At 45.8% G+C, this 15347-nt stretch overlaps 1 protein-coding gene across 2 annotated transcripts in view; it reads right to left on the bottom strand.

Annotated features, from left to right (window-relative positions):
• LAMB4 (laminin subunit beta 4) overlaps positions 1 to 15347 on the bottom strand; it is a 99969-nt gene that overhangs the window by 72285 nt on the left and 12337 nt on the right. For both annotated transcript variants that reach the window (XM_038562687.1, XM_038562688.1), the window contains 8 exons: positions 14316 to 14473; positions 11024 to 11159; positions 8612 to 8685; positions 7186 to 7374; positions 6193 to 6256; positions 5806 to 6020; positions 4621 to 4741; positions 2406 to 2594 (listed from right to left, as the gene is read on the bottom strand). In XM_038562687.1, the coding sequence (XP_038418615.1) occupies positions 2406 to 2594; positions 4621 to 4741; positions 5806 to 6020; positions 6193 to 6256; positions 7186 to 7374; positions 8612 to 8685; positions 11024 to 11159; positions 14316 to 14473 (1146 nt within the window). The remainder of the gene's footprint in view (positions 1 to 2405; positions 2595 to 4620; positions 4742 to 5805; positions 6021 to 6192; positions 6257 to 7185; positions 7375 to 8611; positions 8686 to 11023; positions 11160 to 14315; positions 14474 to 15347) is intronic.

The raw sequence follows: 15347 nt of genomic DNA, 5'->3' as shown, positions 1-15347 counted from the left end.
GTGCTGGGGCCAGGGTGAGACGAGCAAGGTGCCTGGGGCGCAGACCATAAGGAAGTGTTTGCTGTCAGTTTAGTGCCCATAGCAGGTGTCAACCTGTGCTTACATCACTTACATCACCCTTCCCGAAGTGCTGGGACCTGGGTGCTTTGCTTGTCTCACTCTGGTCTCATTCCTGCGGGGAAATTCCAATCACAGTAATGATGAGATGACTTCTCGTTAGCAGAAACGGAAGTGTGACAAAGCTACGTGTTGGCCAGGACGCAGAGCAGCAGGGTTACTCACACTGTGGGTGTGGGTGTTCGTTGGTACCTCCACTTGGGGAACAATGTGGTATCGGGTAGTCAGTTTGCAGAAGTTCATACCCTATGTTTCAGCAATCCCATTCCTTGGTAGGACTCTTGGGGCCAGGTTTTGTGCATGTGCCTATACAAGAATGTTTTTTTGAAGCATCAAAAGCAAAATGGCCAAATAGATGTGATATTTATGGGAAGAAAGAGTTCCATACAGATATTACATATGGATATTAACATTGGAGAATGTGTTGCAGATCGAACTTCAACAATAAATAAATAAGTAAGTAAGTAAATAAATAAATACCACCTGAAGAGAGAGAGGAAAAAAAAAACATTGGAGAATGAGGGCTACCCAATATGGACAAATCTCCAAAATGTAACGTTGAACCAAATAATCAAAGATATGTACCACGTGCTATTATTTATCTGAAGTTTGAAAACAAGCCAACATACATTGTTTGTATGCCTGCATTGTAACGATAATTATTGCTAAATGTGTGAGTTTATCCCCAGGAAGGAGGGTAACGGATGGAGCAGGTGTGTTCCTGGGGCACCAGCAGTATTTATCATGTTTCATTAAGGTCCTGAAGTTGATGGCATAAGAAACCATGTTTTCTTGCCGCGGCTGCTGGTGGGCAGAAGGGTGCTTATTATATTATTCTCTATTATTTTTATATGTACAAGATATTCCATTTTTAAAAGCTGAGATTAAAGGCAAAATGAAAGATTTTTTAAAGATTCAACAAAAGAAGCATGGGTGGGGGGCTGTCTCTCTTGAAAGAAAAGAAGAGGGGAGGAGAGGGGAAGGGAGGAGAGGGGAAGGGAGGGGAGGCGAAGGGAGGGGAGGGAAGGGGAAGGGAGGAGAGGAGAGGAGAGGAGAGGGGAGGCGAGGTGCAGTAAATGAAGCCACTGACTCTGGGTTTCGGTTCAGGTCCTGGTCTCAGGGTCATGGGATGGAGCCAAGCACCAGGCTCTGGGCTCAGCATGGAGTCTGCTTAAGACTCTCTCTACCCCTCCCTCTACCCCTCCCGCTCATGCTTTCTTTTTCTCTCTCAAGTAAATAAATAAATCTTAAAAAAAAAAGGAAGGTAATATCTGTATATGCATCTTATCAGCAAAACTGAATTGTCTACCGCCAGACAGATGTTGCAGCCAGTTTCACTACGGATCTTCCTCGACTTAAGGTGGGGCTGATAAACCCATCACAAGCTGAAAATTTCATAAATAGAAAATACATTTAATACATCTAGCCTACCCAACGTCTAGCCTGCCTTTGTGGGGCTGACAACACTTACACTGGCTGACGTTGGGCAAAGTCATCTGCCACGCGGCCCGTTGTACCATGAAGTGCTGAATGTGTCATGTGACTTACTGGGCACTGACTGGGGCTGCCCCCAGCTGTCCCGCCCAGCATCGGGAGAGAGGATCTTCCCCTTACAGGCTAACCTGGGGAAAGATCCAGTACAGAACCCAAAGTTTCAGGGAATCCCTGGGGGGCTCAGGGGTTTAGCGCCTGCCTTCGGCCCAGGGCGTGATCCTGGGGTGCCGGGATCGAGTCCCACATCAGGCTCCCTGCATGGAGCCTGCTTCTCCCTCTGCCTGTGTCTCTGTCTCTGTCTCTCTCTCTGCCTCTCATGAGTAAATAAATAAAATCTTAAAAAAAAAAAAAAACCAAAAAGAATCCAAAGTTTCTGCTGAATGAACGCCTATTGCTCTGGCACGTGGAGAGGTTGGGACATCCTCAGTGGAGCCAGCCAGCGGCCAAGGTGAGTCAGGTCATCTGTGGTCAGCCACTCCCCCGGGGACCTCCGGGACACGCAGATGTCTGCGACACCTTCTGAAACCACCTGCCCCCTCCCGGCTCAATCCCAGTAGTGTCTATATTCACCGCTGTTGGCCCCTGGCATTGGGCTACCAGGGTGGATCCAGATCATCTGGCCCAACTGGTGGTGACAATGAAACTCTTAGAGCTGGACGCTTTGCAAGCCCCCCAGGTCCCTAAATCGGGCGCTTTGGGGATGCTGCTAACCCGAGCGGGGAAAGGGGGGCTGGCAGCCCAACGGGGGCCTCTCCCCCACGCGGAGAAGAGATGGGCCGAGGCCGGGGACTCACGGATGCACGCGTAAGGGTCGGACATGGCCTTGAGCGGGTCCCTGTAGAAGAGGGGCCTGCAGCGGTCACAGTGCTGGCCCTCGGTGTTGTGGCGACAGGCTTCACACACCCCTCCGCTGTGGCCGCCGCTGCTCAGGTAGGCCGTCATGTCGAAGTGACAGCGGTCAGAGTGGCTGTTGCAGCGACAGGCTGAGGAAGGAGGGGGCGGTGAGAGGTGGGCCAGGCCCTGGGGGACACCGCGTGGCCCTCCCAGCACCAGTCACCGCAGCCCTCATCGCTTGTTAGAGCTCCCCCAAGTACACACAGATGAGCACAGGTGCTTTCAAAGGATCTTTCTGGTGCTCTGATTCTGCCCATACACTGTTATATGTGTTCCTTGAGTTTAGTATTTGCTTTTTTTAAAAATACATATCAAATGAAAAAAATACATATCAAATGAAAAAGGTAAATCATGGGGATCCCTGGGTGGCTCAGTGGTTTAGTACCTGCCTTCAGCCCAGGGTGTGATCCTGGGGTCCCAGGATCGAGTCCCGCATCGGGCTCCCTGCATGGAGCCTGTGTCTGTCTCTCTCTCTGTCTCTCATGAATAAATAAAATCTTAAAAAAAAAAAAAAAAGTAAATCATTTGGAGGCTCCAGAAGGCCTGGAGTGTGATTTTGTTGTTTTCCACTAAAGAAGACTTTCTCTGGCTTAGGCTTTGTAAACTTGACTTCTTATATCATCGGTTCTGCAGGGCCCAGGACTCTCAGACAAGCTGTCAGCTGGCGCCAGCCTGCTTCTCCGTCTCTATGGGCAGGAGAGCGAGAAGAGTGGCTGCAGGTCACCTGCAGCCCAGCTGGGCTCAGCCAGAGCAACAGGGCAAGGGACCTGGCCTGTCCTGGTGGTGAAGTCTGTTGGCGCTGCGCCTTGTTGGGTTTTCCGTGTAAACAGCAAGATCTCAGGCTCTGTTGGGCTAGGTCTTGCCAGCTGTGACTCTCATGGATGGGATGTTTTCATGAGAGCTCTTCCGGGCACCTCTCACTCCCTCACAGCCTACTTCCCCACCTCCCCACCACCCCAGCCTGGGAGAAGAAGCTGAGTAAGCAGTTTGTAGGGAAGTCCATCAAAATTCAGAGGCAGCGGACACATTACAAGAAAACCTTCTCCCCTATTGGCCTAAAAATTTGACCAAAAATACAGAGAGCCTGTTAGACGTGGTTCTAGTCTGTCCTATGTGTTTAAGACCACCATTTGCTTCGACGTGGAGGGACCTGGAGGGTATTATGCTGAGTGAAGTAAGTCAATCAGAGAAGGACAAATATTATATGGTCTCATTCATTTGGGGAATGTGAAAATTAGTGAAAGGGAATAAAGGGAAAGGAGAGAAAATGAGTGGAAATATCAGTGAGGGTGACAAAACATGAGAGACCTCTAACTCTGGGAAATGAACAAGGGGGAGTGGAAGGGGAGGTGGGCGGGGGGTTGGGGTGACTGGGTGATGGGCACTGGGTGGGGGGCACTTGGCGGGATGAGCACTGGGTGTTATGCTGTATGTTGGCAAATTGAACTCCAATAAAAAAATTAAAAAAAAAGAAACAACAAATACCCACCTTAAAAAAATAAAAATAAAAATGAAAGAAAAATAAATAAATAAAATGCATCTAATGGGGACGCCTGAGTGGCTCAGTGGTTGAGCATCTGCTTTTGGCTCAGGGCGTGATCCGGGAGTCCTGGGATTGAGTCCTGCATCAGGCTCCCTGCAGGGAGTCTGCTTCTCCCTCTGCCTAAGTCTCTGCCTCTGTTTCTCTCATTAATAACATTTTTAAAAGTCTTAAAAAAAAAAAGAAAAAAAAAAAAGACCCAGTTCATGGGATGTATGATTACTCAGGAACACAGTAGGGATCTCTGTACCAGACCTGGGGTTTGCCCGATGCTGGAGCGGCACGTCCCCACGGATGCCACCATTACGTGGCTCTGCCCCTCCTCTAGAAAGGGACCACATGACATGCATAGTGTCTCATTTTGTAAATTAACATTCATTTTTGGTGCAAAGGTTTGGGAAGTCGGTATTCTTCTATGGGAGGTCACCGGAGACGTGAAGCTATCCCAGAGCTGGAGCTCGGAGCCCGGGTCATCACCCCTGCTGCCTGCAGCCCCACTGAAATGAGCTACACGATCTTCAAGAGAAGGAAGTGCAGAGCGCCCTGAGTGCAGGCCGAGAACCTTCTCCGCATACCTCTGCAGGTGCTGTCCTGGGGACCCGCTCCCGGCCTCCACGGGGCGTCCTGGAAGAAGTCCTTGCAGCGCTCGCAGTTCGGGCCGTCTGTATTGTGCTGGCAGACGCACCGACCGTGCACCTGCGTGTGTGAGAGGAGGACGTTGGGGTTCTTTAAGTGAAAAATGAAATAGCAGGCCGGGCACCTCTCCAGGTCTCAGTTTTCCTTGGTAGTGACAACACCAACCTTGACTATCTTTTATTATTTGCTTACCCAGCTTTTAACTTGTGAAAAAAAAAACAGGATGTTCGGGAAACACTTGCAGTACATTTCTTGGCCTTTCTGAATTCTAGTTTCAGGGCAACAGATTGCAGCCCATGGCACAGGGACAAACAGGATGGGGAGAGAGAGAAAGAGAGAGAGAGAGAGAGAGTGTGTAGGGGGTGGTTGAGGAGCAAAAGGGAAAAGAGGGAATTAGAAAACAAAGAAACTGGAGAAAAATGTGTGATTCTCTGGGTTTTTCTGGAAAACACCCTGTATGTCCAAATTCAAAGAGAGAAGCTCTATTTCTAGGGAAATATGAGGCAGCTGACAGGGAAGGTGCAAGAACTTCGGCCTCCAGCCTTGTCTGATCGTGGCTAATGCTTTAAAATTATTTCGTAAAAAATAATAAAATAAAATAAAATAAAATAAAATAAAATAAAATAAAATAAATTTCGTAGATGCACTCTCGGGACTCTGTGAGAAAACACAATCCTTCTACTACATCACTCTTTGAAGACTCGTCCCAAGCCGGGAAGAGGTCAGGATTAGGACTCATTGTGCCCAGGGCAAGAATGAAGAGGCCGTTTTTACAGTGGTGGGTGACACTCAGGCCTCCTGGCACAGAGTACGGGCTCTGTACCTTCAAGAAATGTTTGTGGGATGACAGGTCCTTGACACCAAAGTTCCATTCCCTATAAAAAAAAAAAACCAAGTACACAAAGAAGGGAGCTCCCCAGAAATCATGAACTATACACGCCGCTCATGACCTCCTCTGTAGCAGGATCCACAGGAGACCCCAAGGCCCCCGCCCCTAGCTGCTGGAATGACACCTGCCCCAACGCAAAGCTGTCGCTTGGGCCGTGGATGCCCACGTAGGGGTCCGACAGCCCAGGGCAGCAGGTGTGCCAGGCCGCTGCTCCTGGGGTCGCGGGGCAGCTCACCATGCCGGGCAGGCTGAAGACGTCTCCGCGGGCCTCCTGCACCGGGTCGCACTCGCTGGCGTGGCCGTTGCAAAAGCAGCTGCCCCGCACCACCATCGCATGCACAGCATAGTAGTAATTTTCAAGGGCATCCTCTTCCCTCCTTCCAAGCAAAGTATCCCCCAGGGTGTGGAGTTTGGTAAAGTTTATCCGCAGGTTTGTTAACGTCACAAGCTCTAGAGAAAGCGACACAGTCAAGCAAGGCACACTTAGGTGGCATCATCAGGTCAAGGCATCTCTCCCCGCCCGACGTCCCCAGTGCACTGTGGACACGCAGGGACGAGGAGGGCTCCCAACACGGAAGTTTTAGGAAGGCGTCGGTGCCAAAACACAGAGCGCAATTCATACCCTGGATGTCGGGGCTGTAAGGGTTTTCGATGTCAAAGCTGGGATCCAGAACCTTTAAAACGACCTGTAAAACAGACGTAGGTGAAGGTATAAGCATCGCACGCCAACAGCAGGGTTAAAGATGCGCGCACAGAAGCGTGTTGGCCGAGCCACTGCCTCCCCCCGCGTGGGATACAGATTATTATTTGAGCTCTCACGTGACTCTGAGTGCCAGGGATGAAAATGAGTGAAAGATCTTAAATAGTCATTCTGGCTCTTCATGGCCAAGTGGTTCGTAAAGACAGAAGTCCTGACAGCTCCTGCCCGGGGTTGGGGTCGAGGGATGGGATCACAGTTCAGCAGGTTGTCATCAATCTGGGTCTGGCAGCAAATTCTAGAGCTGCCTTCGGCCACCAATTCTTTCATTCTACCCAATAAAATAATACCTCCCAGGCCCACTCATCCTCTGACCCTCTGCCAGTCACCAGCTTTGCTCAGGGGAAGCTCCTGGCAGATTCCGTCTGGGTGGTGGTTTAGCACTAGGGGTGCTGCTAGCCTGTCCCAAGGGTTAGCAACAGATGCTCCCTCCTCTGGGTGCTCGTGCCCTGGTGCCCAGCCTGGTCTCGGTCTCCACTCACTCTTAGCCGAGCACCCTTGTGCAGAATCATTCTTCTTTGCTTTCTTAAGTAGGCTCCACACCCAGCGTGGAGCCCACCATGGGGCTTGAACTCACGACCCTGAGATCAGGACCTGAGCTGAGATCAAGAGTCCAATGCTCAACCGACTGAGCCAGCCAGGTGCCCCCCGTAGAGTTATTTCCTATGAGGCATTTACTATCTTCCTGAGTTTGAAATGAATACAGGGCTCATTTCAATTTAGACACGTTCATTTTAAAACAACAACAACAACTCAAGTTATAGTTCAGTAAATGCTACCTAAATTTTCATTTAAATGAACCACATTAGCAAAAAAGGTATAATTTCTATCAGGGAAATCCAAGAATGGAAATGCTACCTCGCCACCAGTTGAGGGTTCGATATCCGAGTATTTGGAGTCACAAACAAGGTCTCCCACTCCCTGGGCCTGGCCCGATGTGATATTGGGAAAGGAAGCAGCACAGTCTTTTGCAAAATATTTGAGCACTTTCCAGGTGTGTCCATAGTCTGCGGAGCGTTCAACTAACATTGCAGCAGGCCGAAAAGTCTAGGAAAACATGAGGTAAACTTGTAATGCTTCACAAAGGCAGGTTTCATTATCCGCTTCAGACTGAATATTTATATTTCCCAATCTCCATTTTCCAAACTTTATCTTTTAAAACCTATCATACAATGAGCACAAAGAGACTGGAAATCTCTTTCCAATCAGGGGGCAAACTTTGATGAGTGTCTACTTCGCCTAGAATTTGGTTCTGTTTAAAAGATGTGTGTGGGCTCTGTGAATTATTCATCGAAGGAGGAGAGGATATCAGTTTTTTAAAAGCCACTGTAATTGATATTTTACAGCAATTTGTATGTGGTTTTCTTTGACCAGAACACTTTTCTCTGGCAGATTCCTCCAAAATCTGCCAAGAAGCGTATTCTGATTCCTTAGAGCAGAGTTCACCCCATTACGGAACCTGCCAGCATTCGGCTCACATGTCAGTTCCTGCACTTATCATTTTACACTATGATTTAAAATCTCTTTGTATGTTTGTATCCTTGACCAGACTGTGTGCTCTTTGAGGGCAAACACTTGTGGGGCTTTTCCCCACACCTTTTAAAAATTTTATTGTCATTTTTTTATAACCATAACTCAGCTTCCAGCCTGATGACAAATTAGAATTTTGATGAATGATTTGGGAATGAGTACAGCAAAGGGTTTCTCTGGCTTCTAACTATGCTTAGTAAGGATCCTTTCATTTTTCTACCTTTTCCAATCACAACCTTTCTGTAATTCCCTAAATAATTTCCACTTTCTGCCTTTTTCTCCTGGAAAGTATTTTTCTAGTTCTTGCAGCCCCTATCATCCCACTGCTAGGTGGTTTCCTTTCTGCTCTATCTTGTAACTCTCCTTCCCTTTCCTTTCCCTTTCCTTTCCCTTTCCTTTCCCTTTCCTTTTTTCCTTTCCTTCTTTCTTCTTTCTTTCTTTCTTCTTTCTTTCTTTCTTTCTTTCTTTCTTTCTTTCTTTCTTTCTTTCTTTCTTTCTTTCTTCTTTCTTTCTTTCTTTCTTTCCATCTTTTTTCTTTCCTTTTTCTTTTTTGTTAACCACCTAAGTGATTCATTAATGAGCATTGGGGTTTTTGTTTTTGCTTAATTTTGTTGGTTTTGTTTTCCAAAACCCTGACCCTGTTTGGTCAGGGACCAAAACCCAAATGACACAGCATGAGTAGAGATTTACAAAGCCTCCTGTGCTCTGCCAGGAGCAAGGAAGTGAAATCCCAGGCGAGCCCACAGATCTGTACCTTAAAGGTCAGAATAAGGTGGCTGAACTGAAATAATGCCTCTAGGTCCAATCTGATGCTGACATGATCAACACCTACGGAAAAATCCAGAAAGAAGAAAATCAGTGATTTTAAGAGGCCCCTATTGACTACGTTAATCCCTCCCTGTGGCTTGTCTATAATAAGCCCCCTTGAAATCACACGGCTGGGGATCAACACTCTTTCCTAGTCTTTCCCAGTTGTTCCCCATGACACTGCATGCCCAGGAGAAAGGCTGTTTGGGAGCAAGCTAGGTTTCTCCGGACCAACTGTGCCCACATCCAGGTTACGGTGGCCGTGCGCATGGCCACTGTGTGGCAGTATTACCACCAAGGGAACTCTGGGCCACTCCCCATAGGTGGAAGGCAGGGGCTCGTTTTTTCTGGACTCACCTCTTGACTGCATGGAAATGTGATGCTAGCAACCCAGAGCCTGGTAAAAATTGACACACCCTTTTCGTCTAGCAGCTGCTTAACGGTCACTTAGACTAGTTTTATTGCCACTTAGCATAAACCACAGCCTGGACTATTCATTCCCCTTGGAGTCCTCACTCCAAGGGGAATGAATCTGCAGCTCCTCTGTGACCATGGAGGAGAAAGAAGTATCCTGGCCAGGGCTTTGCACGGAGATGGTCAGCTGCCATTCACCCAGCCGGGATGGGGGCGGGGGGTCAGCCCAGTCTGGACATGATAGAAGCCCTGATCGCTGTAAGGTGGCACAGTCCAGTAGGAATGGGAGTCACTTAAGATTTTCTAGAGGCCACATGTAAAAAAGTATAAATAAGCAGGAAAAACTAATTTTAACGTATTTAATCCAATATATCAAAACTCATTTTAATGTATTTAATCCAATATATCAATCCAAAATATATAACATATAGTCAACATTTTAAAAACAATAAAAATGCTTTATTTTACTATTGATAATGCTTCATTCCCCACCCCCACCCCCAAACTAAGTCTTAGAAATCTGGAATGGTTTTATGCTGCTGGCACATCTCAATTTGGATCAGCTACGTGGTGAGTGCCCAGGAGCGCGTGTGGCGAGGCGCTCCAGTACCAGAGAGTACAGCTCTGAGAGCAGTACCTGGGCTGCAATGAATAGGGAGGCAGTTTTTTAATTGGAGAGTAAATTCCTTGGGAAGGTTTGGTCTGAGTGAGCAGCCCCATTCCTGGCTCCGGGTCAAGGGCTCCTCACCCTTTCTAGAATGGACATTTCCTTTCCCCCCTCTCAAAAGTTCTTGGCTGAGAACCCTTATTCTAGGCAATCAGCTTTGACAGAGGGGCATTCTTTCTGTGAGGAGATGGGGAACCTATGCAGGACAGGTGGTTTAAAACAGGTGTTAAGCAAACATGGCATCCGGGAAGGCAGGTGGCTGTTGAAAGGCCACCCGACACGTACTAAGGAAAGCCCAACTAGATATTATTAACTAGAATCCAAAGTGAGCTGGCCTTCTAGTAGACACCAATCACGTGCTTGTCCAATGGATGGCAGAGAAAAACAGCCTCATATAATGCTTGCCCTCTACATTATGCTCCTACGTTATAATTCCCACACTCCCCTAACAGTCTAAGATCCCCTGTGGGAAATATATTTATGGGATTGTAGTCCCCAGTACAACATATAGAGATGTGGTGAATGGAATCATTTCATGGGCTGAGGGTTCCAGATTGGTGTTGAAGAAGAGCCATCATAAGTGAGCCAGCCTCCATTCATTGAAGCACAGAATACCCAAGGCTGGGGTGGGATGTGAGGAACCCCTGTGGGGTCCTGATCGGGGCACCTCAGAAATAGAGATACTCAGGGCCAGCATGAGCTTCAATACCATAATTGTTCATGAACAGAGAAGGGCATAAATCCAAGAAGGGAAGAACTTCAGCCAGTACCCAACTACCCTTTCAATTCGATTTTTATATGAAAATATTTGGCTTGAAGCAAGAAATGAAGTGTTCTTTTTCTCTCTCCCTGCCTGTGCTGCAGAAGGAAAAAAAGTACATGGTAATAACTCTCAGATTTCCCCCGGGGGGCTGTTGGTTCCATTTACACCAGTGTGTTTTATATTAGGCTTCAGTTACCAGCACCTTGTAAGTATCCCATTTTTTCTTTCTTTCTTTTTTTTTTTTAACAAAGAACAAAAGGATGCACAGATATTGTCTTCCTGCACATGGAAAGAGTGGAGCCCTCTGAGTTATGTGCTTGAAAATACACTTTGAGTTCTCTGGAGGAAAGTCACCTTTCCTGGAATAAAAATAAAGTCTGTTCTTTACATTCTCCATGGATGCTGTTGCACTCCAACGGGACGCCTTGCTGTGAATTCGTTGAGATCATACAGAGAGAAAGACATCTTATTAAAAGTGCAAAGAAATGAAAACCTGGGAAGGAACTTAATCATACCATTTTCTGATTGCCACCATTTCTTTTCTCTCTCTGGTTCAAAACTTGTAATTACATTCTCGATGGTGTGGCTGCGGGATTGGGTGTACGGGTCATATGGAAATCTCGAGTCACAGACGAAGCATTTTTGCTCCCCCTGGAAAAGACCATCATTTAAATAAAAAATAAAGGGTCATAATTACTTATTGTTGACCTGAATCTGAAAACAAGCTGTACTTACTATATTTGTCTTTCAATCTGGCTAAAAATAAAAAGCAGAGGAAATAACAAGACATCAATTTTTCCATCAATAGGTACTTAACTACAATGACAAACGCAATAGAAATGTGACCCAGAAATTTTATAAATTGATACATTCGGGATAAAAAATGCAAATTTATGTGGAGCTCATTTTTTTCTTCTACAAGAGGCAGATGATCTGGAGATTATGTTAAACTGTAGAGAAATCATCAGGATGTGGTCTTTGAGTAGGAATTACTTTCTTTAGTCAGAAGTTGAGTATTTGGCAAAAAATTAACAAAATTGGCCACCAAATTAACAAAACACTTGGCCACCAGGTTATCTGCAACCATCCTTTTTCTCTCAGACATAGTTTCTGGCAGAAGAACTTCCAGGATCAAAACCCCTATGTCAACATATGTGGTTTTCATAGAAGATTCTCATCCAGCTCATAACACAGAGGCCTGCCCCCCTTTTCTTGCAGACTAGAAGGTCTTATTAGTGAATTGGAGCTACCTTACTTGGTAGTAAGACCTGCAAAGGTTGCAACTGCCAAGACTAGGCCTTTGGGTTTGCCCTAATTTAATGTGCCTACTTGTAGCTGTACTTACTTAACACTCCTAAGGAAATCCCCCAGGACTTCCAAAGGACTGCCAATGGCCCACACAGCTGGTCCTGGCTCATACTTGCAGGACTCTGGAGGAGCCTTTTTGCAAAGCTTCCAGGAAGCAGGCAGAGGGTGTTTATGATAACCCTACATCAGAAGTTGCCTACAACAGCAGATGCGCTGGTGGGTATTCAGCAAACTCTGACTTTATGCCTTGACCATGGCTTACAAGGGCTACACAATCTGACCAGGGCCACCTCTTTGCCTTTCCCTCTATGGAGTCTCCCCTTGATTCACTTGACTGGAGCTACACTCACTTCTTGTTCTTCCTTGAGTTCACCAGGAACTCTGCTGCCTTACAGTCTGGACACGAGCTCTTCTCTGCTTCCCTCTCCTTTATTTCCCTTCTTTCAGGTCTCTGTCTAACTGCTATCATCTCAGAGAGGTCTCTACCTAAAATACTCTCACCTCCCCACCCTCATGCCTCTGCCACTCTCTATCCTTTACTCTGCTTTGTAATATTTTTCTAAGCCCTTATCACTACTTGAGACTATAGTATACTGTTGTTGTATTATTGTCTGTCTCCATCATTAGAGTTTTAGCCTAATTAGGGTGAGAACTTTGTTTTATATAAGGTTGTATCCTCCTTGCCTAGAACAGTGTCCGGCACTTAGTAGATACTCAAAAAAAATCAGTTGAACGAATGCGTGGTGATTTTAATGGCTATTTCAGCTAACATCTGTCAAAGTAAACTAGCCTTTCAAGAGGTCCATATAATCATCTTAGAATCACTGGCCACCATAAGTCTTATACTTGAAAAAAAAAATGCTTGGAAAGTAAGGAGCAATGGAAGTGAGATCTATTCTGCATATGGAGAGGCTTGCCCCAGACCTGTCCTAAAAGAGCAGCAGAAGCCCTATGCTTCCATCAAAAGATATCAAGACTTCAAAAAATTTCCAGTAATACTATGGAAATTATTGGGGAAAGTATTTAACTTTGGGGTTTATTATGTAAACATTTTAGAAGCACAGTCTTTGATGGACCTGGCTACAAAGGATGCTTAGTTGTGGTGATTGGATATGGGAGTCCCAACTTGGGTAACACTATGGGTCGATGTTGACTTGAAACTTCTGAGAAGAATGTTTGGCTTGGTAGCAATTTGTTAGATGATAGATAGGGGAAAAATTATCTTCCATGGCACACAAACGTTTAAGTAGGTTAGTACTGGTAGCCCAGATCTTTTGAGAATTTTTTTTCCAGCTCTAAGGTTTAAAAATTTATGGGATTCTCAAGACAAAACAAACCTTGAAGTTTGATTTACTTCTATCTTTGGAGGTGTGACTTTGAAAGATAGGAGTATCAACTCCTAATTATTGTCAGGCTATGTCATGAGTTGGCTATGGCAACAGCAAGCAAATGCCAGTGGTTGAAGAACAAAATGGGTAATGCCAACATTGGAGAGTTTCTACTATTAGTGATGAGAACTATTTCTTTTTCCAGAGAACCTAGAATTAGTAAAGTCACTTGAGGGACCATCCATCCCACCTGGCCTAGAATTCAACAAAACTTCTACAGTGTCATTTCCTTGCACATGTAGAGAATTTGCCTTCTGACACAAGTACTTCCCAAACTTAGAACAGTGCTAAGTGCTCAGGTATTGTCTCTACTTATTTATAATCATCCTCTTTTACTAGAAACCAATTAGAATACAAAGCATTTCCCAGAGACCTCCAGGAGTTGCTTTCAATGAACAATACATGGAAAAGCCTGGACCAGTAATATTGGGCTTATGTCCAACTTACTTCCTGTACATCCTCTTTCAGAAGGGGTTGACGTGATTGCCCTGGGCTTCTGGGCAGGTATGATACTTACATGACCTTGGATGCTTATTCTTCTCCCAGAGTACCAAGAAGGAAGAAACTATTAAGTAGCTTGTCCTTACATAAAATTGATTTTTAAGGGGAAAAAAGGCACTAAAATATGTTCATGTTGAGATCTTATGGCCTTAATGCAAGACAATTTCCAAGTGGCATTGGGATCCAACGTTCTACAACCTCTGCCCCCTCTCTACCCCAGACAGGACAAGGAGAACTCACATTCGACATAATGGCCTTGAGACCCTGAGGGATCATCAGTTCTCACTGGTGGGTCAATTAAATCTACTCTCTGGGAATCACTAATGCAATTAAGTAGAACAGTACGTTGTGTAGTAATTCCCTTCAAAGACTGAACCGAGGAGACTTTTCTGTCTAATTCTAAAAGTAAAAAGAAATAGATGAAGCAGATCTTCCCTATTTTCTGATCCATCAAGTTTCCTGGACTTGGAATTATATCACCTGTGCCTCTGATGTTCAGGAGAGTGATGTGTCCTCCTTTTGTGTTGCCTGGCTGGCCCCTGATGTACTCGGAAAAATCTAAGTAATTGACTCAATAATGTCCCAACAAATAACCCAAGACCTAACCCACCTCAAGGTAGCCGAGGATGCAGTATTTCTGGGCTCTGTCCAGCCCGCAGGTAGAAGAAGCTGTGAGCTGTGCGCCACGACCCACCAGGAGATCGCCAGTGGTAGGATGACAGGCGCCCCTTTTGCATTCATCCTGGGCCTTCACGTAACTGAGCAACCCTTGAACACAACAGACACAGCTGCATAGAAGGCAGTCTAAGTGTAGCAGCAGAAGGCTTAAAGAAGCAACTGGTTAAGTTGCAAGGTTAATAATCCATTTATTTTTTAATTTTGAAAAGATTTTATTTATTTATTCATGAGACACACACACACACACACACACACACAGAGGCAGAGACACAGGCAGAAGGAGAAGCAGGCTCATCTCAGGGAGCCTGACTTGGGACTTGATCCTAGGGTCCTGGGATCATGCACTAAGCCAAAGAGAGATGCTCAACCTCTGAATCACCCAGGCATCCCAGTCCATTTATTTTTAAAGCCAGTTCTCTTGGTCATTAAGACCCTAGTTGCGGATGCTGTTGGTGTCCTCCACCTAATGGAAATCTCCTTAGCCTGCCAGGTTATACCATCTGCCTTCATGTCCCTATCTGGGCCAGCCTGTAGCTGGTGACTAATGGATACACAGTTCAAAAGGCTGGCACCAGTGCCTCGGGCTGGGAGCAACTCTGTGGTGCAATTTTTGCTCAGAACCTTTCACAGGAGGAGGTGGAAGCCCCACTCCAGCTGGGACCACATCCTGTCTCCTCTCTCCGCATTCTCTTATTTCTCAGAGCCCTCTCTCAATAAATCACTGACATATGAATCCCTGTCTCAAGCTCTGCATCTAGGAAACTTCACCCAAGACAGCCCATATGTACTAGAAATTCTCTGCGTATCATTTTTAGGGCAAACAATAGAAACTAATGCATAGACACAGGGAAGGAAAAATCTTAATCCACCTTTTATTCCTATTGTTCCAACTGGTACAAAATCATCTGGAGAATTTAAGAAATCCTTGGGAACTAACTTTCTCCTAAAACATGTAAATTCAATT

The sequence above is a fragment of the Canis lupus genome, chromosome 18 (genome assembly GCF_011100685.1).
Source record: "Canis lupus familiaris isolate Mischka breed German Shepherd chromosome 18, alternate assembly UU_Cfam_GSD_1.0, whole genome shotgun sequence".
Lineage (NCBI taxonomy): Eukaryota > Metazoa > Chordata > Mammalia > Carnivora > Canidae > Canis > Canis lupus.
This window is presented reverse-complemented; position numbering and strand designations above follow the sequence as displayed.